This window comes from Entelurus aequoreus, linkage group LG11, assembly GCF_033978785.1.
Source record: "Entelurus aequoreus isolate RoL-2023_Sb linkage group LG11, RoL_Eaeq_v1.1, whole genome shotgun sequence".
Lineage (NCBI taxonomy): Eukaryota > Metazoa > Chordata > Actinopteri > Syngnathiformes > Syngnathidae > Entelurus > Entelurus aequoreus.
The window spans coordinates 17,994,990-18,018,327 of NC_084741.1; the positions used below are offsets into that span (position 1 = coordinate 17,994,990).

The 23,338-nt window shown below is 41.6% G+C and overlaps 1 protein-coding gene across 1 annotated transcript in view; it reads right to left on the reverse strand.

Moving 5' to 3' along the window:
* si:dkey-22o22.2 (neural-cadherin) overlaps positions 1 to 23,338 on the reverse strand; it is a 367,974-nt gene that overhangs the window by 65,938 nt on the left and 278,698 nt on the right. Inside the window, exon 20 of the mRNA XM_062062641.1 lies at positions 10,617 to 10,900. Coding sequence (XP_061918625.1) covers positions 10,617 to 10,900 — 284 coding nt within the window. The remainder of the gene's footprint in view (positions 1 to 10,616; positions 10,901 to 23,338) is intronic.

Sequence of the window (23,338 nt, forward strand, 5' to 3'; positions counted from 1 at the left end):
TACACAAACGTGTACTTCATGTGTAGTGACATGCTAATTTTTATTTTTACCCTTTTTTTATTTTTTCCAAAATTTCATTGTATGTTATACTCTTCTGACACCACCAGGTGGCAGTGTAAGTGTCCACATAAGTGGCCATAAGACCCCAATTCAGTAGTGTACACAAATTTGGAAATAAGAGCTAAAAGGTGCTGTCCACGCATGTGGCCACTAAGGCCTTTTAAACATAATTTTCGTAATCACTTCACAGCACTGATCAGGACATCTGGAGGATTTACCTCAGTCCTTCTCAAATAGTGGGGCGGGCCCTCCCTAAAGGAGCGGCGTGGTGCGACACCGGCATGTGTGACACCGGGGAACATTCTTTATCTAAGTAAGATGAAATATCTCAAATAAGGGTGATATTTGCTTATTTTCTGTCTGATAAGATAATTAGTCTCACTAAGCAGATTTTATGTTAGAGTGTTTTACTTGTTTTAAGTGTTTTGGTCCTAAATGATCTCAGTAAGATATTACAGCTTGTTGCTGAGATTTTATGACCTATATTAAGTAAAACATGCTTAAAACTAGAACATGTTGCAAAGCTGTGTCATTAACACTCACATATATAAAATTGCTTTTACAAAGTAATAATTTCTTATTTCAAGCATGAACAAGTAAATCATGACTTTGACACAATTGTGTCTCATAATTAAAACAGATGACAGCCAAATGGACTTTGCTGTTTTATTTTCAATGAAACAAGAGAAAATACGTACTCATATAGTAGTACAGTTGGCACAGTACAGTAAACTGAAAGTTAAGATTTAAACATTTCACATGTGACATTTCAAGCTATTTTGAACAGAAATAGTTCATGCACATTCAGGTAAATTTTTCAAAATCACAATTAAACATTTGTTTTGGCCGGGCTGTATATATGCGCACTAATTGACTGAAAGAGCACGCACTTGGCGCGATGATGTCATGTTATCAGTGTTTCCCACACATTCATTTATTTGTGGCGGCCCGCCACGAAATAATTACGTCCGCCACAAATAAAAAAAAAAATATAAAAAAAAGTTTTTTTTTGTTTTTTTGTCCTATCCAGCTTCTCAGGCAAATCATATAGTTGATGTAGATGCTCATATAGGCTGTTCAGATTTACTTTACAAAAGAGAAGTGTAGGATACTTCTCTTGTTGCCTTATTTGTATTTGACCACTACTGTTTTCTGTTTATTTGTTACTGACTGTGGCAGGACACCTCTGCCTCTGTTTCACTTTATGTTGCTGGTAAATAATATGGTTGTAGTAGTAGGCTAAAGTTAAATTATTTAGTATGCACTAATTAAAGGGGCAGAGCTTTAAGAGACATTTTAGCTTTTATATTTTATAAGATATATTTTTTGTAAGAACCACAATTAATAAATATATTTCAGTGAATAACTTATTGTTCAAATCTGTATATAAATATGTACATAAAGTGTTGTAATTATATTGTAAAATGGATGGATGGATGGATGGATGGACGTTTAAAACAAAACTGTTATTATTAATTAGTAAGTATACATTTTTTGAGCTTTTTTAGAGAAAATCATATCATTGTAGCAAATTATGCAAATTACTCGATGATGTCATGATGACCACGCCCATAGCCACGCCCCCACCGCCACAGGTATCTTGGCAGTTTATGGGAAACACTGTGTTATCGATGGAAAAATGCATTTTTAGACAATATGATTTGCCTGAATGGCTAGTAGACCCCGAGAGTAACAAGCGGTTGCCTTGTTGCCTTTCCATTAGAAAAATAAACTAGCTTTTAGTTATTATCATTATGTCAAGATAATGGCACTAGCATTTACTTAATTTAAGAATATTTTTCAACATAATGACAAAAAAGGTCTCTTTTTTTTTTTCCATCAAGAAAAGTGCACTTATTAGTGAGAATATACTTATTTTAAGGTATTTTTGGGTTCATTGAGGTTAGCTAATTTTACTTGTTTTGGAAAGTCTTGACAAGCCAAATTTTCTTGTTTTATTGGCAGATAATTTTGCTTAGTTCAAATAAAACACCCCTCATTTTTGTATTTTTATTTCTTGTTTTTGAACACTGACTTTTTGCAGTGTAGCCACGTCCTCTAGTCTTATTTATGCAGAGTTTACTTCCCTCTTTATATATTTTACTGCCTACCTTATCTTTTATGAAGTAATACATGTCTTTGAGTACCTGGCAAAGTGATTCTACAAGTCCAATGTGGTATTAATATCGTGTTACATTGATACTGTGACCAAACGTCTCAAGGGGAGCTCCTCTCCCCCCTTCTCTTATCACGGTGCTTTTCATTAAGTAGAAATGTCGAGCCGAGCAGATAATGCACACGGAGGCGAGCTGTGCTCAACCCCCCTCCGCCCGTTTGCATCCTTTTATCTCCCGGAGCGGCGCCCCCGACTGTCACCGCATCCCACCATGCAATTAAAAGTTAATGGCCGCTCACGAAAGAGAGCGAAATGAAACTGTGAGCGTTCCGTCTCCTTCCCGGGGTTGTTTACTCCAACCTTTGATGCCATAACCCCCACCTCCCCTCTCGTGTGCGTTGCCTGGCGACGAGGCGCAGGTGAAGTCACAACTATTCATTTCGAGTTGGATTCTCCTATCTTTTAGGTTGTGTGAACACACGGAGCCGGCGAAGGAAAGGGCGCACATCAAATCAATTCCAGCAGGCGAGCGGGGAAGCGGGCCGAGCGGCGGACCGGGTGACACGTCGGATTACGCCGCTGCCCTCCGCGCCGCACTTCCATCTTTATAATCTGATTTAGCTCGGCGGCACATTCACATTAGCGCTCGTTACGGCGGGTGAGGTGTGACCGAAGGCGGGAGAACGCCGCAGGAGAAGGAGGTCGGGCGACTTTGCGAGGAAACTTTCCGGCGGGGCGCCGCGCCACAGGATGTTGTGTTGAGTGGATCGTGTCGCACATGTTGCCGTGGCGACACCTGATTCTGGCATGCAGGTTGTTTGATTTATTACTACCGTATTTTTCGCACTATAAGGCGCACCGGATTATAAGGCGCACCTTCAATGAATGGCCTATTTTAAAGCTTTGTTCATATATAAGGCGCACCGCATTATAAGGCGCATAGAATAGACGCTACAGTAGAGGCTGGGGTTACGTTACGCATCCCGTAAATGCGAGACCTGTTGTGGCTCAATATTGGTCCATATATAAGGCGCACCGGATTATAAGGCGCACTGTCAGCTTTTGAGAAAATTGGAGGTTATTAGGTGCGCCTTATAGTGCGGAAAATATGGTAGTTTACATGTTCACATAGACAAGATCTTCCACGGCCATGGTGTTCTAAGGTATTGTTACACACCAAAATACCGTATTGTCCGGACTATAAGGCGCACTTGAAACCCCTTTCCCCCTCTCAAAACGCGACAGTGCGCCTTATAACCCGGTGCGCCTAATGTAAGGAATACGAATGGTTGAGCTTACCCAACTTGAAGCAATTTTATTTGGTACATGGTGTAATGATAAGTGTGACCAGTAGATGGCAGTCAAACATGAGAGATATGTGTAGACTGCACTATGATGGCAATATGATAGGGATGTCCGATAATGGCTTTTTTGCCGATATCCGATATTCCGATATTGCCCAACTCTAAATTAGCGATACCAATATCAACCGATACTGATATATACAGTCGTGGAATTAAGACATTATTATGCCTAATTTGGACAACCACGTATGGTGGAGATAAGGTCCTTTTTTAAAAAATTAATAAAATAAAATAAGATAAATAAATTAAAAACATTTTCTTGAATAAAAAAGAAAGTAAAACAATATCAAAACAGTTACATAGAAACTAGTAATTAATGAAAATGAGTCAAATTAACTGTTAAAGGTTAGTACTATTAGTGGACCAGCAAAATCATGTGTGCTTACGGACTGTATCCCTTGCAGACTGTATTGATATATATTGATATATAATGCAGGAACCAGAATATTAATAATAGAAAGAAACAACCCTTTTGTGTGAATGAGTGTAAATGGGGGAGGGAGGTTTTTTTGGGTTGGTGCACTAATTGTAAGTGTATCTTGTGTTTTTTATGTTGACTTAATAAAAACAAAAACTTTTATTTTTAAACGATACCGATAATAAAAAAACCGATACCGATAATTTCCGATATTACATTTTAAAGCATTTATCGGCCGATAATATCGACAGGCCGATATTATCGAACATCTCTACCATATGACTCAAGTAAACAGCACCAACATTTTTTATGTTCCATTGAAAATATAGAACATTACACACGGCGCTCAAAAATCTATCAAAATGTTTTAGTACGACTTAGGTAAGCTATGAAGCCACACCGCTTGAAGGATTGTCGGCGCATTAAACATAGGAGTATTATTATGGTGTGTGTATAAGGTAAGACATATTATCTGGCGTTTTGTTTCGCAATATTATGCAAAAGCAACTTTTCTTACCTTCTGGTCAATGTTCCCTCTAATTTTTCATGTGTGAGCAAACGCAAAAACTCCCTGAGCATTCAGTGGAGGCCATGTGAGCAACATCAGACGTGCACACTGTGGCTACACCAGCAGCACACCTGTCCCAAACATGACTAAATAACAAGTTCAATCTCCATCCATCCATCCATTTTCTACCGCTTGTCCCTTTCGGGGTCGCGGAGGGTGCTGGAGCCTATCTCAGCTGCTTTGGAAATAATTTGTACCCCTTTCAGACATTGCATTTAGTTCCCATTAAAACATTCACATGTTGCACAATGAGATGTAAGCAGGGGATCATGTGTACATTCCTGCAACTTCCTGTTTGTAACAAATATATATTTATTAGTATTTATTTAATATACTAACAGCATTTCATGATTAATATTTATACATTAAGATTCTTAATAAATGACACTAGAATAAGCACACATTTGATTGGTAAATCATAGTGTAACCAGGCCTGGAATGACACTTTATGTGTGGTGTTGGAGTTGTCCGACTTTTTGTGTGGCTGTAAACGCATCACTGGCTAAGTGCCATATGTGCATGTGTTGGCGCAAGTGAGAAAGAGCGAGCGGCTGCTGTTGATATAACAAAGTTGCTTTTGGTCTGGTTTGTACTGCAGAAAATGACCACTTTTGCTAGATATCATTTTTTTAAATAATGTTTTGGTGATTTGTTTTTGGCCGACAATAAAGAGTTTTGCTCAGTAAAGTGATGGATGGAATTCATGTCCTCAAAGAGTCTCGACAGACGTTACAATATTTGAACAATGATGACGAAAACTGTTTTCTCTGTCGTGTCCGTGTGTCGAAAATTGTTATGCGCTTATTTTTTTATTTGATTTTGTGCGTGGCACAGAATTGCCGTGCGCAGAGGACGCTTGAGCAGTGCGCAATTGCGCAGGCGCGCACCTTAGAGGGAACGTTGCTTCTGGTACTTGCTGATCTGTATTTGGGATCTGCATAAATCCTGCAAAATTGCGCGCGTCCGCCTTTGTAGCATACTTGCCAACCTAGAGACCTCCAAATTTGTGAGATGGGGGGGAGAGTTTGGTGGTAGCGGGGGGTGTATATTGTAGCGTCCCGGAAGACTTAGTACTGCAAGGGGTTCTGGGTATTTGTTCTGCTGTGTTTATGTTGTCTATGTATGTCTCCCGGGAAGTTCGGAAGGTTGAAACAGATACCGATAATTTCCGATATTACATTTTAAAGCATTTATCGGCCGATACATTTGTAGTTTTCATATATAAGGCGCACCGGATTATAGGGCGCATTAGAGGAGTCATATTATTTTTTTTCTAAATGTGAAAGACTTCCTTGTAGTCTACATAACATGTAATGGTGGTTCTTTCAGGGGGGGTGTATATATTTTCAAGTATTTCTTATACATATATATATAAATAATCCAATCATGAATGAGTATATCCGTTCGGCCACCGTGTTCAATGGAGAAGTCTGATCTACAAAATGTGAAGGCAGCAAATTATTTTTGTCCAATCATTTTGGAACTTGCAAGCGTACTTCTTCTTCTTACTCGTCGTCGCCGTGTCTCTTCCTCCTTCTTCTGCTTCGTCTCTGTTATGTTTTTGGACATTACTACTTTGCCGTGGTTTTGAAGCAATGCATGATGGGAATCCGGATGTTGTGTGTCAGTGTATTAAAGGCCTAATGAAATGAATTTTTTTTATTTAAACGGGGATAGCAGATCTATTCTATGTGTCATACTTGATCATTTCGCGATATTGCCATATTTTTGCTGAAAGGATTTAGTATAGAACAACGACGATAAAGATCGCAACTTTTTGTATCTGATAAAAAAAAGGCTTGCCCCTACCGGAAGTAGCGTGACGTAGTCAGTTGAACATATACGTAAAGTTCCCTATTGTTTACAATGATGGCCGCATGAAGTGAGAGAGATTCGGACCGAGAAAGCGACAATTTCCCCATTAATTTGAGCGAGGATGAAAGATTTGTGGATGAGTAAAGTGCAAGTGAAGGACTAGTGGGGAGTTGAAGCTATTCAGATAGGGAAGATGCTGTGAGAGCCGGGGGTGACCTGATATTCAGCTGGGAATGACTACAACAGTAAATAAACACAAGACATATATATACTCTATTAGCCACAACACAACCAGGCTTATATTTAATATGCCACAAATTAATCCTGCATAAAAACACCTGCGTGTTTGTTATGCTAGCTCCTAGCTCCTCTGCTAGCTCCTAGCTCCATAGAACACGCCAATACAATTCAAACACCTGATCAACACACACAATCACTCAGCCCAAAAGACCGTTCACCTAACCCAAGGTTCATAAAGTTTATATATTTTTAAAAAGTTACGTACGTGACGCGCACATACGGTCAAGCTATCAAATGTTTAGCAGCCAAGGCTGCATACTCACGGTACCTGATATTCAGCTGGGAATGACTACAACAGTAAATAAACACAAGACATATATATACTCTATTAGCCACAACACAACCAGGCTTATATTTAATATGCCACAAATTAATCCTGCATAAAAACACCTGCGTGTTTGTTATGCTAGCTCCTAGCTCCTATGCTAGCTCCTAGCTCCATAGAACACGCCAATACAATTCAAACACCTGATCAACACACACAATCACTCAGCCCAAAAGACCGTTCACCTAACCCAAGGTTCATAAAGCTTATATATTTTAAAAAAGTTACGTACATACGCAAAAAAAAGTTGCGCACATACGGTCAAGCGATCAAATGTTTAGAAGCCAAAGCTGCATACTCACAGTAGCACGTCTGCGTCTTTGTCATCCAAATCAAAGTAATCCTGGTAAGAGTCTGTGTTGTCCCAGTTCTCTACAGGCGTCTGTGTATCGAAGTCAAAAGTCCTCCTGGTTAGAGTTTCTGTTATCCGAGTTCTTCCATCTTGACTGCATCTTTCGGGAATGTAAACAAAGAAGCGCCGGCTGTGTACTGTTGTGGCTGACTACGTTCGAAAAATACGTCCATTTCGCACCGACAACTTTCTTCTTTGCTTGCTCGGCTTCCTTCTCCATAATGCAATGAACATGATTGCAACAGATTCACGAACACAGATGTCCAGAATACTGTGGAATTATGAAATGAAAACAGAGCTTTTTCGTATTGGCTTCAATGTGGAAGGCATACCCGTGTTCCCCGGGCTACGTCACGCGCATACGTCATCCTCAGAGGCGTTTCGAACCGGAAGTTTAGCAGCAAATTTAAAATGTCACTTTATAAGTTAACCCGGCCGTATTGGCATGTGTTATAATGTTAAGATTTCATCATTGATATATAAACTATCAGACTGCGTGGTCGGTAGTAGTGGGTTTCAGTAGGCCTTTAAACGTGCCGGCTGGAATAAACACACGCTGAGAAATAGCTCCGTGCCTGCCTACTTTATGGGATATAGATACACCTATGGATAACGGAGACATATATAATAGTCTCCTTTTCAGGTGAGTGAGGACGCTAAAGCCACGCCCCCAATATTGTTGTCCGGGTGGAAATCGGGAGAAATTCGGGAGAATGGTTGCCCCGGGAGATTTGCGGGAAGGACACTGAAATTCGGGAGTCTCCCGGGAAAATCGGGAGGCTTGGCAAGTATGGGGTGGGCAACTTCCTGGTGTTGACATTTCAAGCAGTTTCACCGGAAATCCGACCGGGTGTTGTGGTTAAAAAGTGTTGAGTGGAACAATTGGTTATGTGATCCATCTGCAAGAATGCAAGCTCTACTTAACTAGCTTGTTTGTAGCCACTTTGACTGAAAACATGTGAAGTGAAGTTAATTATATTTATATAGCGCTTTTCTCTAGTGACTCAAAGCGCTTTTACATAGTGAAACCCAATATCTAAGTTACATTTAAACCAGTGTGGGTGGCACTGGGAGCAGGTGGGTAAAGTGGTCTTGCCCAAGGACACAACGGCAGTGACTAGGATGGCGGAAGCGGGGATCGAACCTGGAACCCTCAAGTTGCAGGCACGGCCACTCTACCAACCCAGCTATACCGCCCCATACAACATGAGGAACAGCAGCGGTTCAGGAAGTGAAAAGTGAATAAAATGTGGAGTCTTCACTGCTAGAACAGCTTCCACTCTCCTGGGAAGACATTTTACCAGATTTTGAGCACATCCGATTCACTGATCTAGGACCTGTTCTACAAACCCAAAACCAGTGAAGTTGGCACGTTGTGTAAATGGTAAATAAAAACAGAATACAATGATTTGCAAATCCTTTTCAACTTATATTCAATTGAATACACTGCAAAGACAAGATACTTAACGTTCAAACTAGAAAACTTTGTTATTTTTCGCAAATATTAGCTCATGTGGAATTTGATGCCTGCAACATGTTTCAAAAAAGCTGGCACAAGTGGCAAAAAAAACTGAGAAAGTTGAGGAATGCTCGTCAAACACTTATTTGGAACATCCCACAAGTGAACAGGCTAATTGGGAACAGGTGGGTGCCATGATAGGGCGGTAATAGCTCGGTTGGTAGAGCGGCCGTGCCAGAAACTTGAGGGTTCCAGGTTCGATCCCCGCTTCTGCCATCCTAGTCACTGCCGTTGTGTCCTTGGGCAAGACACTTTACCCACCTGCTCCCAGTGCCACCCACACTGGTTTAAAAATGTAACTTAGATATTGGGTTTCATTATGTAAAGCATTTTGAGTCACTAGAGAAAAGCGCTATATAAATATAATTCACTCACTAATGATTGGGTATAAAAGCAGCTTCCATGAAATGCTCAGTCATTCACAAACAAGGATGGGGCGAGGGTCACCACTTTGTGAACAAATGCGTGAGCAAATTGTCGAACAGTTTAAGAACAACATTTCTCAACCAGCTATTGCAAGGAATTTAGGGATTTCACCATCTACGGTCCGTAATATCATCAAAAGGTTCAGAGAATCTGGAGAAATCACTGCACGTAAGCGGCAACATGATCCCTCAGGCTGTGCGACATCAGTGCGTAAAGGATATCACCGCATGGGCTCAGGAACACTTCAGAAAACCACTGTCAGTAACTACTGTTCGTCCCTACATCTGTAAGTGCAAGTTAAAACTCTACTATGCAAAGCCAAAGCCATTTATCAACAACACCCAGAAACACTGCCGGCTTTGCTGGACCCGAGCTCATCTAAGATGGACTGATGCAAAGTAGAAAAGTGTTCTGTGGTTTGACGAGTCCACATTTCAAATTGTTTTTGGAAACTGTGGACGTCGTGTCCTCCGGACCAAAGAGGAAAAGAACCATCCGGATTGTTCTAGGCGCAAAGTGTAAAAGCCAGCATGTGTGATGGTATGGGGGTGTATTAGTGCCCAAGACATGGGTAACTTACACATCTGCGAAGGCACCATTAATGCTGAAAGGTACATACAGGTTTTGGAGCAATATGTTGCCATCCAAGCAACGTTATCGTGGACGCCCCTGCTTATTACAGCAAGACAATGCCAAGTCACGTGTTACAACAGCGTGGCTTCATAGTAAAAGAGTGCGGGTACTAGACTGGCCTGCCTGTAGTCCAGACCTGTCTCCCATTGAAAATGTGTGGCGCATTATGAAGCCTAAAATACCACAAAGGAGACCACCGGACTGTTGAACAACTTAAGCTGTACATCAAGCAAGAATGGGAAAGAATTCCACATGAGAAGCTTCAAAAATGTGTCTCCTCAGTTCCCAAACCTTTACTGAGTGTTGTTAAAAGGAAAGGCCATGTAACACCTGTGCCAACTTTTTTGCAATGTGTTGCTGCCATTAAATTCTAAGTTAATGATCGTTTGCAAAAAAAAAACAAGTTTCTCAGTGTGAACATTACATATCTTGTCTTTGCAGTCTATTCAATTGAATATAAGCTGAAAAGGATTTGCAAATCATTGTATTCTGTTTTGATTAAGAATCACACAACGTGCCCAATTCCAATATATCCAATGTACTTGGTAAAAAAAAGTTTGAGAACCACTCTTCTTAACTAAACAAAACTGATGATAATCCACCTTTTTGTTCTCTTTTTTTCAAATGAGAATCGATAAGAAACAAGCAGAATCGGAACCGGAAAAATCTTATGAATTCCCATCTCTCGTACCATCCGATCATAGTGACTTCATTGTGTACCTCCAGGATGAAAACAGGAAGTTCCGTCAGCTCCTCCGTGACGACGGCGTGGTACTCCGTCTGGCTGAAGACGGGCGCCTCGTCGTTGCGGTTGACCACCTGCACCACCACCAGCGTCTCGTTCTCCCACTTGCCGTCGGAGGCGACCAGCCGCAGCTCGTAGCGCCGCTCCATCTCGTAGTCCAGCGGCTGCGCCACAAAGATGGTGCCCACCTCGGGCTCCACGTCGAAGGTGCCCATGGTGTTTCCCGCGGCAATCTGGTAGCGCAGCTTGGCGTTGGCACCTGCGGGGAGGACAGACCACTTAAGACCGGCGATTCTCAAACCTTGGTACACTCGTCAGAACCGTGTATAGGGTAGCGGGGGGTGTATATTGTAGCGTCCCGGAAGAGTTAGTGCTGCAAGGGCTTCTGGGTATTTGTTCTGTTGTGTTACGGTGCGGATGTTCTCCCGAAATGTGTTTGTCATTGTTGTTTGGTGTGGGTTCACAGTGTGGCGCATATTTGTAACAGTGGTAAAGTTGTTTATACGGGCACCCTCAGTGTGACCTGTATGGCTGTTGACCAGGCATGCCTTGCATTCACTTGTGTGTGTGAAAAGCCGTAGATATTAAGTGATTGGGCCGGCACGCAAAGGCAGTGCCTTTAAGGTTTATTGGCGCACTGTACTTCTCCCTACGTCCGTGTACACAGCGGCGTTTTAAAAAGTCATTTATTTTACTTTTTGAAACCGATACCGATAATTTCCGATATTACATTTACATTTAGCATTTATCGGCCGATAATATCGGCAGTCCGATATTATCGGACATCTCTACTTAGGACTACTACGCTACTGTATTTTAATGTCGGTCATGATGGTGGTACTTGGAGAGACAGGTGTTTTCTGAGGTGGTACTTAACGAAAGAGGTTTGAGAACCACGGACTTAGACCAACAATGAACCAACAACGAAGTACTCGAGCTTTGAACTCCTTGGACACTTCATTAGGTACACACTCCACAGTACTCAGATAAGGACTTCAACTACATCGATAATCTAACTAGAGCTGGCGTTGAAATGTTTAAAGAGCCATATTGGACCAAAAAAATAAAAATAAAAATATGTCTGGAGCCGCAAACAATTTAAAGTTTTATATAAGTGTTATAATGAAGGCAACACATGACGTAAGTGTCTATATTAGCTGTATTAGCCTACTATCAACATGACTTTATAAGTCTTATATAAGTGTTATAATGAAGACAACACATGATGTAAGTGTCTACATTAGCCTACTATCAAAATGACTTGAAAAGTCTTATATAAGTGTTATTATGAAGGCAACACATGATGTAAGTGTCTATATTAGCCTACTATCAACATGACTTTAAAAGTCTTATATAAGTGTTATAATGAAGGCAACACATGATGTAAGTGTCTACATTAGCCTACTATCAAAATGACTTGAAAAGTCTTATATAAGTGTTATTATGAAGGCAACACATGATGTAAGTGTCTATATTAGCCTACTATCAAAATGACTTTAAAAGTCTTATATAAGTGTTATAATGAAGGCAACACATGATGTACGTGTCTATATTAGCTATATTAGCCTACTATCAAAATGACTTTAAAAGTCTTATATAAGTGTTATTATGAAGGCAACACATGATGTAAGTGTCTATATTAGCCTACTATCAACATGACTTTAAAAGTCTTATATAAGTGTTATAATGAAGGCAACACATAATGCAAGTGTCTATATTAGCCTACTATCAAAATGACTTTAAAAGTCTTATATAAGTGTTATAATGAAGGCAACACATGATGTACGTGTCTATATTAGCTATATTAGCCTACTATCAAAATGACTTTAAAAGTCTTATATAAGTGTTATTATAAAGGCAACACATGATGTACGTGTCTATATTAGCCTACTATCAACATGACTTTAAAAGTCTTATATAAGTGTTATAATGAAGGCAACACATGATGTACGTGTCTATATTAGCCTACTATCAACATGACTTTAAAAGTCTTATATAAGTGTTATTATGAAGGCAACACATGATGTAAGTGTCTATATTAGCCTACTATCAAAATGACTTTAAAAGTCTTATACAAGTGTTATAATGAAGGCAACACATGATGTAAGTGTCTATATTAGCTATATTAGCCTACTATCAAAATGACTTTAAAAGTGTTATATAAGTGTTATAATGAAGGCAACACATGATGTAAGTGTCTATATTAGCTATATTAGCCTACCATCAACATGACTTTAAAAGTCTTATATAAGTGTTATAATGAAGGCAACACATGATGTAAGTGTCTACATTAGCCTACTATCAAAATGACTTGAAAAGTCTTATATAAGTGTTATTATGAAGGCAACACATGATGTAAGTGTCTATATTAGCCTACTATCAAAATGACTTTAAAAGTCTTATACAAGTGTTATAATGAAGGCAACACATGATGTAAGTGTCTATATTAGCTATATTAGCCTACTATCAAAATGACTTTAAAAGTGTTATATAAGTGTTATAATGAAGGCAACACATGATGTAAGTGTCTATATTAGCTATATTAGCCTACCATCAACATGACTTTAAAAGTCTTATATAAGTGTTATAATGAAGGCAACACATGATGTAAGTGTCTATATTAGCTATATTAGCCTACTATCAAAATGACTTGAAAAGTCTTATATAAGTGTTATTATGAAGGCAACACATGATGTAAGTGTCTATATTAGCTATATTAGCCTACTATCAAAATGACTTTAAAAGTCTTATATAAGTGTTATAATGAAGGCAACACATGATGTACGTGTCTATATTAGCTATATTAGCCTACTATCAAAATGACTTTAAAAGTCTTATATAAGTGTTATAATGAAGGCAACACATGATGTAAGTGTCTATATTAGCTATATTAGCCTACTATCAAAATGACTTTAAAAGTCTTATATAAGTGTTATAATGAAGACAACACATGATGTAAGTGTCTATATTAGCTATATTAGCCTACTATCAAAATGACTTTAAAAGTTTTATATAAGTGTTATAATGAAGGCAACACATGATGTACGTGTCTATATTAGCTATATTAGCCTACTATCAAAATGACTTTAAAAGTCTTATATAAGTGTTATAATGAAGGCAACACATGATGTAAGTGTCTATATTAGCTATATTCGCCTACTATCAAAATGACTTTAAAAGTGTTATATAAGTGTTATAACAAAGGCAACACATGATGTGTCTATATTAGCTATATTCGCCTACTATCAAAATGACTTTAAAAGTGTTATATAAGTGTTATAATGAAGGCAACACATGATGTAAGTGTCAACATTAGCTATATTAGCCTACTATCAAAATGACTTTAAAGGCCTACTGAAATTATTTTTTTTTATTTAAAGGGGAATAGCAGATCCATTCTATGTCATACTTGATCATTTCGCGATATTGCCATATTTTTGCTGAAAGGATTTAGTAGAGAAAATCGACGATAAAGTTCGCAACTTTTGCTCGCTGAAAAAAAAGCCTTGCCTGTACCGGAAGTAGCAAAGGGCCAATTTTCCTTTGTTTACAATGGAGCGAGAGAGATTCGGAGCGACAAAGCGACGATTACCCCATTAATTTGAGCGAGGATGAAAGATTCGTGGATGAGGAACGTTAGAGTGAAGAACTAGAGGCAGTGCAGGACGTATCTTTTTTCGCTCTGACCGTAACTTAGGTACAAGCTGGCTCGTTGGATTCTTTTATCTCCATGACAATACATCGGTGACACACTTAGCTACTGAGCTAACGTGATAGCATCGTTCTCAAATGCAGATAGAAACGAAATACATAAATCCCTGACTGGAAGGAGAGACAGAAGATCAACAATACTATTAAACCATGGACATGTAACTACACGGTTAATAATTCTCAGCCTGGTAAAGCTTAACAATGCTGTTGCTAACGATGCTAAGGCTAACTTAGCAACTTAGCAACCGGACCTCACAGAGCTATGCTAAAAACATTAGCGCTCCACCTACGCCAGCCAGCCCTCATCTGCTCCTCAACAGCCGTGCTCACCTGCGTTCCAGCGATCGACGGCGCGACGAAGGACTTCACCCGTGGGTTTGGCGGCAAGCATCGGTTAGGCGTCTGCTATCCAAGTAAGTAGTCCTTGTTGTGTTGCTACAGCCAGCCACTAATACACCGATCCCACCTACAACGTTCTTCTTTGCAGCCTCCATTGTTCATTAAACAAATTGCAAAAGATTCACCAACACAGACGTCCAGAATACTGTGGAATTATGAAATGAAAACGGAGCTTTTTCTACGGGCTCCGAATACTTCCCTTGCCCTCGTGACGTCACACGCATACGTCAGCATAATAAAACGTTTTTAACCGGAAGTGTGGCGGGAAATTTAAAATTGCACTTTATAAGTTAACCCGGCCGTATTGGCATGTGTTGCAATGTTAAGATTTCATCATTGATATATAAACTATCAGACTGCGTGGTCGGTAGTTGTGGGTTTCAGTAGGCCTTTAAAAGTCTTATATAAGTGTTATAAGGCTTCTCAGAGGGTGAAATAACTCCTGGAAATGACTGACTTAGAATGGCCAAAGGTATAGATGTGTGTGTCCAAGTTTAAGGAAAAGGCAGGTTGTCTTCTTCTAATGGATTTATTACCATCTTTGCAATGTGGCGACCCACCACTCCTCCTGTTCTGTCTACCCCCCCTTCTGTATGTCTTCTCTTGGTCATCTTTTCCTAAAAAAACACATTTCGTTGTACTTTTTAAGTACAATGACAATAAAGTTCCTTTCCATGTTTTCCTTTCTTTACTAGAGAAGACCTAAACTGGGCCAAAATTGAAGACACTGGCGGGCCACACTTGGCCCACGGGCAGGGCCGGCCCGTGGCATAGGCCGTATAGGCAAATGCTAAGGGCGGCGTCCATAAGGGCGCCGTCCATCAGGGGGCGCCACGCCAGTGCCACAAATATTGGAGAAAAAAAAAAGAAAAAAAGTTGGTACTATTATTTCTAAATACAAAAAATAATCCCACATTAATTAGAATGCAATGTAAAGCCTATTTAATAGAAATATTATTCGTTACAACATGACGCCCCCCCCATCCCCCCATCCCCCCGCACGGTGCGCCCCCTCCCTTCCCGTATCATGACTCTTACTACCACATCAAAAAATCAACACAAGATGTCAAAACGGCCAAAACTGTCAGGTGCCCAGGGAAGAAAAAATAGAAAAGAAGAGGAGGAGAAACGAGAAAAAGACAGAGGTAGCAGGTAGGTAACGTTAACCTACATGAAATTATTTGTCTGTTACAGAATGTGATAGTAACCTGGCTTTTTAGCATTAAGCTAATGTTACATGATTCGGCAATTGCTAATCAATAAATAGCTAGTTCTGTTTTAACGTCTGGTGAATATTGTGGAGGGGGCTAAATTTTTATGGAAAATAATAATGTAACGTTAGGTAATTACAGTACTCCCACCTTACAATCCTCAGGGACATTTGTATTAGATCTTTTAAGCAGGTGTTTTTTGTTTACATTGTTATTGCCTTCTGGTTAGCTAATGTTTGCCCTGCAGGTAATAGTCACTTTTCCACCCCTTTATATATTAGGTATAGTTGTAAGCCTATAGTTGTTAAAGTGCACATCATTAATATTAATAAAGCAATATCACATGAGAGGGAATGCTGTTTTTTAATTTGAGCACTGCTGTGATTCGGTTAAAGATAATCATAACATAACATTGTCATATAATATGTTAATTTGCTTTCTTTAAGTAAAAAAAAAGGTCAAAGACAAAGCTATTCGGTTTCTTGTGAGTATATACACTTCACTGTCGATGTGGGGGGGGGGCCTAGGGCGCCAGATTGGTTAGGGCCAGGCCTGCCCACGGGGCCGTAGTTTGGACACCCCGAGATTAGCGGAAACGTTGCCTTTTACTAAAAAAAACCTTCCTGCATAGACCAGAACTAAAATATCAACATCATTTAAATGAGATCCTTTCATTTTTTTGTCCCCCTTGGTAAAGCAGCAGAAATGTGTTTTGTACACTTGGCCTTGATAAACATGGCCGTGTCGAAACATTCACACACACACACACACACACACACACACACACACACACACACACACACACACACACACACACACACACACACACACACACACACACACACACACACACACACACACACACACACACACACACACAGAGTCATGATGGGCGCCCAGAGGCAGGTCCGTCTGGGTCGGGCTTGCACAACATTTACAAGGAGAATTTAGCAGACTATCACCATCTGTGGAGACATGCAGGACCTTCATCATCACACTGGAGTGTGTGTACGTGTGTGTGTGTGTGTGTGTGTGTGTGTGTGTGCAAAAGCTGAAGCTTACCGGCCCTTCACAGCCTCTGAACACGATGTGTCGTGACACTCAGCGAGTTGCTGAGAGTGTGTGTGTGTTGTAATGTGTGTAAAGGGAGTAGCTCCAGCGGTTCCTCGCCTGCAGCAGCCTCACTAATGATCAGCGAGGCCATATGGCATTGCCCTCTTCTCACACACACACACACACACACACACACACACACACAGAAGCGCGCACGCACACGGGGGGCTGATTTAATTTGTGGCCTAGCAGGAGGCTCAAAAATGAGATTAAGGTCAGTAGTGAGCTCCTCGTGAGGTGGACCTGAGGGGAAAGTTGTCCCTCAGCTGCGTCTGCAGGTCGACTCTCTGAAGGACTAATGCCACCGCTGCTGAAAGTTTCATGGCATCGTGATTTCAAGGAATTAAAAAGAGACACTGAGGAGTTTTCACAAAGCGTCATTAGCTCTTATTTTTACAAAAATGGTTTTGATGATCTCAGCCTTCCCGGTAAGGTCTATTCAGGTGTACTGGAGAGGAGGCTACGCCGGATAGTCGAACCTCGGATTCAGGAGGAACAGTGTGGTTTTCGTCCTGGTCGTGGAACTGTGGACCAGCTCTATACTCTCGACAGGGTCCTGGAGGGTTTATTGGAGTTTGCCCAACCAGTCTACATGTGCTTTGTGGACTTGGAGAAGCCATTCGAGTGCTCAGAGAGTATGGGGTATCGGACTGTCCGCTCCCTGTATGATCAGTGTCAGAGCTTGGTCCGCATTGCTGGCAGTAAGTCGGACACGTTTCCAGTGAGGTTTGGACTCCGCCAAGGCTGCCCTTTGTCACCGATTCTGTTCATAACTTTTATGGACAGAATTTCTAGGCGCAGTCAAGGCGTTGAGGGGATCTGGTTTGATGGCTGCAGGATTAGGTCTCTGCTTTTTGCAGATGATGTGGTCCTGATGGCTTCATCTGGCCAGGATCTTCAGCTCTCACTGGATCGGTTCGCAGCCGAGTGTGAAGCGACTGGGATGGGAATCAGCACCTCCAAGTCCGAATCCATGGTTCTCGCCCGGAAAAGGGTGGAGTGCCATGTCCGGGTTGGGGAGGAGATCTTGCCCCAAGTGGAGGAGTTCAAGTACCTCAGAGTCTTGTTCACGAGTGAGGGAAGATTGGATCGTGCGATCGACAGGCGGCCCGAGGCGTTCCCAGGCCAGCCGGGAGACATAGTCTTCCCAACGTGTCCTGGGTCTTCCCCGTGGCCTCCTACCGGTCGGACGTGCCCTAAACACCTCCCTTGGGAGACGTTCGGGTGGCATCCTGACCAGATGCCCGAACCACCTCATCTGGCTCCTCTCGTTGTGGAGGAGCAGTGGCTTTACTTTGAGCTCCCCCCGGATGGCAGAGCTTCTCACCCTATCTCTAAGGGAGAGACCCGCCACCCGGCGGAGGAAACTCATTTCGGCCGCTTGTACCCGTGATCTTTTGGTCATAACCCAAAGCTCATGACCATAGGTGAGGATGGGAACGTAGATCGACCGGTAAATTGAGAGCTTTGCCTTCCGGCTCAGCTCCTTCTTCACCACAATGTATCGATACAGCGTCCGCATTACTGAAGACGCCGCACCGATCCGCCTGTCGATCTCACGATCCACTCTTCCCTCACTCGTGAACAAGACTCCGAGGTACTTTAACTCCTCCACTTGGGGCAGGGTCTCCTCCCCAACCCGGAGATGGCACTCCACCCTTTTCTGGGCGAGAACCATGGACTCGGACTTGGAGGTGCTGATTCTCATCCCAGTCGCTTCACACCCGGCTGCGAACCAATCCAGTGAGAGCTGAAGATGCTGGCCAGATGAAGCCATCAGGACCACATCATCTGCAAAAAGCAGAGACCTAATCCTGCAGCCACCAAACCAGATCCCCTCAACGCCTTGACTGCGCCTAGAAATTCTGTCCATAAAAGTTATGAACAGAATCGGTGACAAAGGGCAGCCTTGGCGGAGTCCAACCCTCACTGGAAACAAGTCCGACTTACTGCCGGCAATGCGGACCAAACTCTGGCATTGATCATACAGGGAGCGGACCGTCACAATCAGACAGTCCGATACCCCATACTCTCTGAGCACTCCCCACAAGACTTCCCGAGGGACACGGTCGAATGCCTTCTCCAAGTCCACAAAGCACATGTAGACTGGTTGGGCATACTCCCATGCACCCTCAAGGACCCTGCCGAGAGTATAGAGCTGGTCCACAGTTCCACGACCAGGACGAAAACCACACTGTTCCTCCTGGATCCGAGGTTCGACTATCCGGCGTAGCCTCCTTTCCAGTATAGATCTTACCGGGAAGGCTGAAGGCTAAACTGCGATTAATCATGATTAAATATTTTAACTGATTGACAGCACTGATTTTTATCCTTTCATGTTGCGGGGGAACAAAACTCGAGCTGCAGGTCACAAATGGCTGCATTTTGGACATCTGTGGCCAAGATCCAACTTTAACCTCCTTACTTAGTTAACATTTACTATTAAAACGGGTCTTCTTTTAACACTTCTAAGACATGCACGATGTGACTAAAACATTGCCGGTATGTCATTTGATCAACTTCACTTTAGTTTGGAGTGTGTGTGTGTGTGTGTGTGTGTGTGTGTGTGTGAGTGTGAGAACACATCCACTCAGTGTGTGTATGCGACTGTATCTATGTGTGTGCGCTTGAGAAAGTGTTTATGTGTTTAAGTGTGTGTATGTGTGTGTGTGTGTACGTGTGCACTGAAGCTCCAGGCGACACTGGAGTCGAACAGCCGACTCGGCAGAATTTTAAACAGCCTTTTGATCTCATTACCAGACGCACTTAGTTCGGCAAATTTTCCACTCGGAGGGCCGAGCAGGATGCTGAAATCACACAGGGTGACAAAGAGATGCGCAGCCTAATCAGCTTTAGAGGAAGGCGGGGTGGGGGCGAAGAGGGGGGTGGGGGGGAGTTCATCCATGCTGCGCTCTGCCTTTTATTATCTCAACAAACTCCAAATCAAGACGAGCACATGAACTAAAAGTACAAACAGCTCCTATTTTGGACAGATCGGGCCGATATGAGGAATTATGACGTCACACCAACAAATCCAATAACGTTAAAAAGCAGCTCTGATAACCAATGAAAAAAAAGGTCGAGATCACCTGCAGACGTGCAGTAGTTAGTTAAGTTAAAGTTAAAGTACCAATGATTGTCACACACACACACTAGGTGTGGTGAAATTTGTCCTCTGCATTTGACCCATCCCCTTGTTCACCCCCTTGGAGGTGAGGGGAGCAGTGGGCAGCAGCGGAGGCCGCGCCCGGGAATAATTTTTGGTGATTTAACCCCCAATTCCAACCCTTGATGCTGAGTGCCAAGCAGGGAGGTAATGGCTCCCATTTTTATAGTCGCTGGTTTTAACTCACAACCTACCCATCTCAGGGCGGACGCTCTAACCCATGGGTGTCAAACTCTGGCCCGCGGGCCAAATTTGGCCCACCTTGTAATTTCATTTGGCCCTTGAGGCAATATCAAATTAACATTAGAGCTGGCCCGCTGGAGCCGCTGTAACACAGAATTCACCGCTAATACTCATACTTGCCAACCCTCCCGAGAGACTCCCGAATTTCAGTGCCCCTTCCGAAAAATCTCCCAGGGCAACCATTCTCCCGAATTTCTCCCGATTTCCATCCGGACAACATTATGGGGGCGTGCCTTGAAGGCACTGCCTTCAACGTCCTCTACAACCTCTACAAACAGCGTGCCAGCCCAGTCACATAATATATTCGGCTTTTACACACACATAAGTGAATGCAAGGCATACTTGATCAACAGCCATACAGGTCACACTGAGGGCGGACGTATAAACAACTTTAACACTGTTACAACTATGCGCCACACTGTGAACCCACACCAAACAAGAATGACAAACACATTTCGGGAGAACATCCGCACCGTAACACAACATAAACACAACAGAACAAATACCCAGAACCCCTTGCAGCACTAACTCTTCCGGGACGCTACAATATACACCCCTGCTACCACCAAACCCCGCCCCCGCCCACCAAGTTAATTTTGATATTTACCTCAGAAGGCTGCAAATAGAAAAGAGGCATTACATTTTTTATTTAAATTTTATTTAATATACCATTGATTTTTTTCCGTTTGTTTTTTGAAAGTTGATTTTGCACTATTAAGTTATATAAGCGTTGCTTGTTCCATATTCAGTGTTAAAGCAAATCAGTGTAGCAAACTGAGCCATAATTAACATTTTATTCATGCACTTTCTCTTGCTACTTCAAGGCTTGAATGTTTGATTCATTCATTATTGTTATTTTATTTACAAATGTATTATTAGCCTGTGGAAAAAGTTATTTTGATATTTACTTAAAAAGGCTGCAAATAGAAAAGAGGCATTCAATTTTTATTTAAATTGTATTTGATATGCCATTGATATTTTTTTATTATTATTATTATTATTTGAAACTCGATTTTGCATGTCACTATAAAGTTCTATAAGCCTTGCTTGTTCAATATTCAATGCAAAACTTGTTTGGGTCCCTATTAAAAGGTTCATTTGTTCAACTTTGGTGTCAGTGTTTGTTCAACTGTATTTGAGTTTGACACCCCTGCTCTAACCACTAGGTAGTATTATAATAACAATATTGCTAATACTTGGTTAAAGTAATGTAAATTGTTAGCATAATTGTTTCTAAGTTATCACAAAAACTTTGTGTTACATTGAGTGCCCGGTAAGACGCAAACGCTGTCTTTGAAACCTACCAAGAAGAAGGCTTGTAAAACTCCACTGTGTAGGATGGGAAGCAACATGAAGGTGTTCTGTTTCTTTCATGTATTGTAATCAACAGAAAGATATTGTTTTAACCCAAGGACTACAAAGCGGAGAGAAGGCAGGATCTGCCCAATTTCCAGACGACCTCTTTTTCAACTGTTTTACGAACCTCTTTTACGAACACTCCACAACCACTAGGCCACTGAGTAGGTGAGCAAATCAAGCGCTCCTTTTCTTGCTCATTGTAAACAAACATGGTGTCGGTCGCGTGGGACTTCTTCGCTGTTTCAGAGAAGCGTCTAGCGTGCTATTTGCACCCCATGTTCTGCAAACATTGTGCTTTAACACATCAAACTTTTATCAGCCACCTGTGAACGTCAGCGTCGCTACGAAAGCGGCTAAAGAAACCAATCTATAGCCGGTGGCTACGGAGGGCGTTAAAGGGAGGAAGTTAAATCTAAATTCAAACAAATAGACATGAATAAGTTATTGGAATAGATCAAGAGTGTCCAAAAGTTTGCCTCAGAGGGCCGCACACTAAAAAAAATGAAAGCAAACAAGGGCCATTTTGTTATTTTCCATTTTCCAAACCATTATAATATATCGTATTTTCCGGAGCATAGATTATAAGGCGCACTGCCGATGAATGGTCTATTTTCGATCTTTTTTCATTTATAAGGAGCACCGGATTATAAGGCGCACTGCCGATGAATGGTCTATTTTCGATCTTTTTTCATATATAAGGCGCACCAGACTAAGGCGCACTGCCGATGGATGGTCTATTTTCCACCTTTTTTCATATATGAGGCGCACCGGATTATAAGGCGCACTGCCGATGGATGGTCTATTTTCAATCTTTTTTCATATATAAGGCGCACTGCCGATGAACGGTCTATTTTCGATCTTTTTTCATATATAAGGCGCACCGGACTATAAAGCGCACTGCCGATGAATAGTCTATTTGCGATCTTTTTTCATATATAAGGCGCACCGGATTATAAAGCGCACCGCCGATGGATGGTCTATTTTCGATCTTTATTCATACATAAGGCGCACCGGTTTATAAGGCGCACTGCCAACGAATGGTCTATTTTCGATCTTTTTTAATAAATAAGGCGCACCGGATTATAAGGCGCACTGCCGATGAATGGTCTATTTTCGATCTTTTTTCATATATAAGGCGCACCAGACTAAGGCGCACTGCCGATGGATGGTCTATTTTCCACCTTTTTTCATATATGAGGCGCACCGGATTATAAGGCGCATTGCCGATGGATGGTCTATTTTCAATCTTTTTTCATATATAAGGCGCACTGCCGATGAACGGTCTATTTTCCATCTTTTTTCATATATAAGGCGCACCGGACTATAAAGCGCACTGTCGATGAATAGTCTCTTTGCGATCTTTTTTCATATATAAGGCGCACCGGATTATAAAGCGCACTGCCGATGGATGGTCTATTTTCGATCTTTATTCATATATAAGGCGCACCGGTTTATAAGGCGCACTGCCAACGAATGGTCTATTTTTGATCTTTTT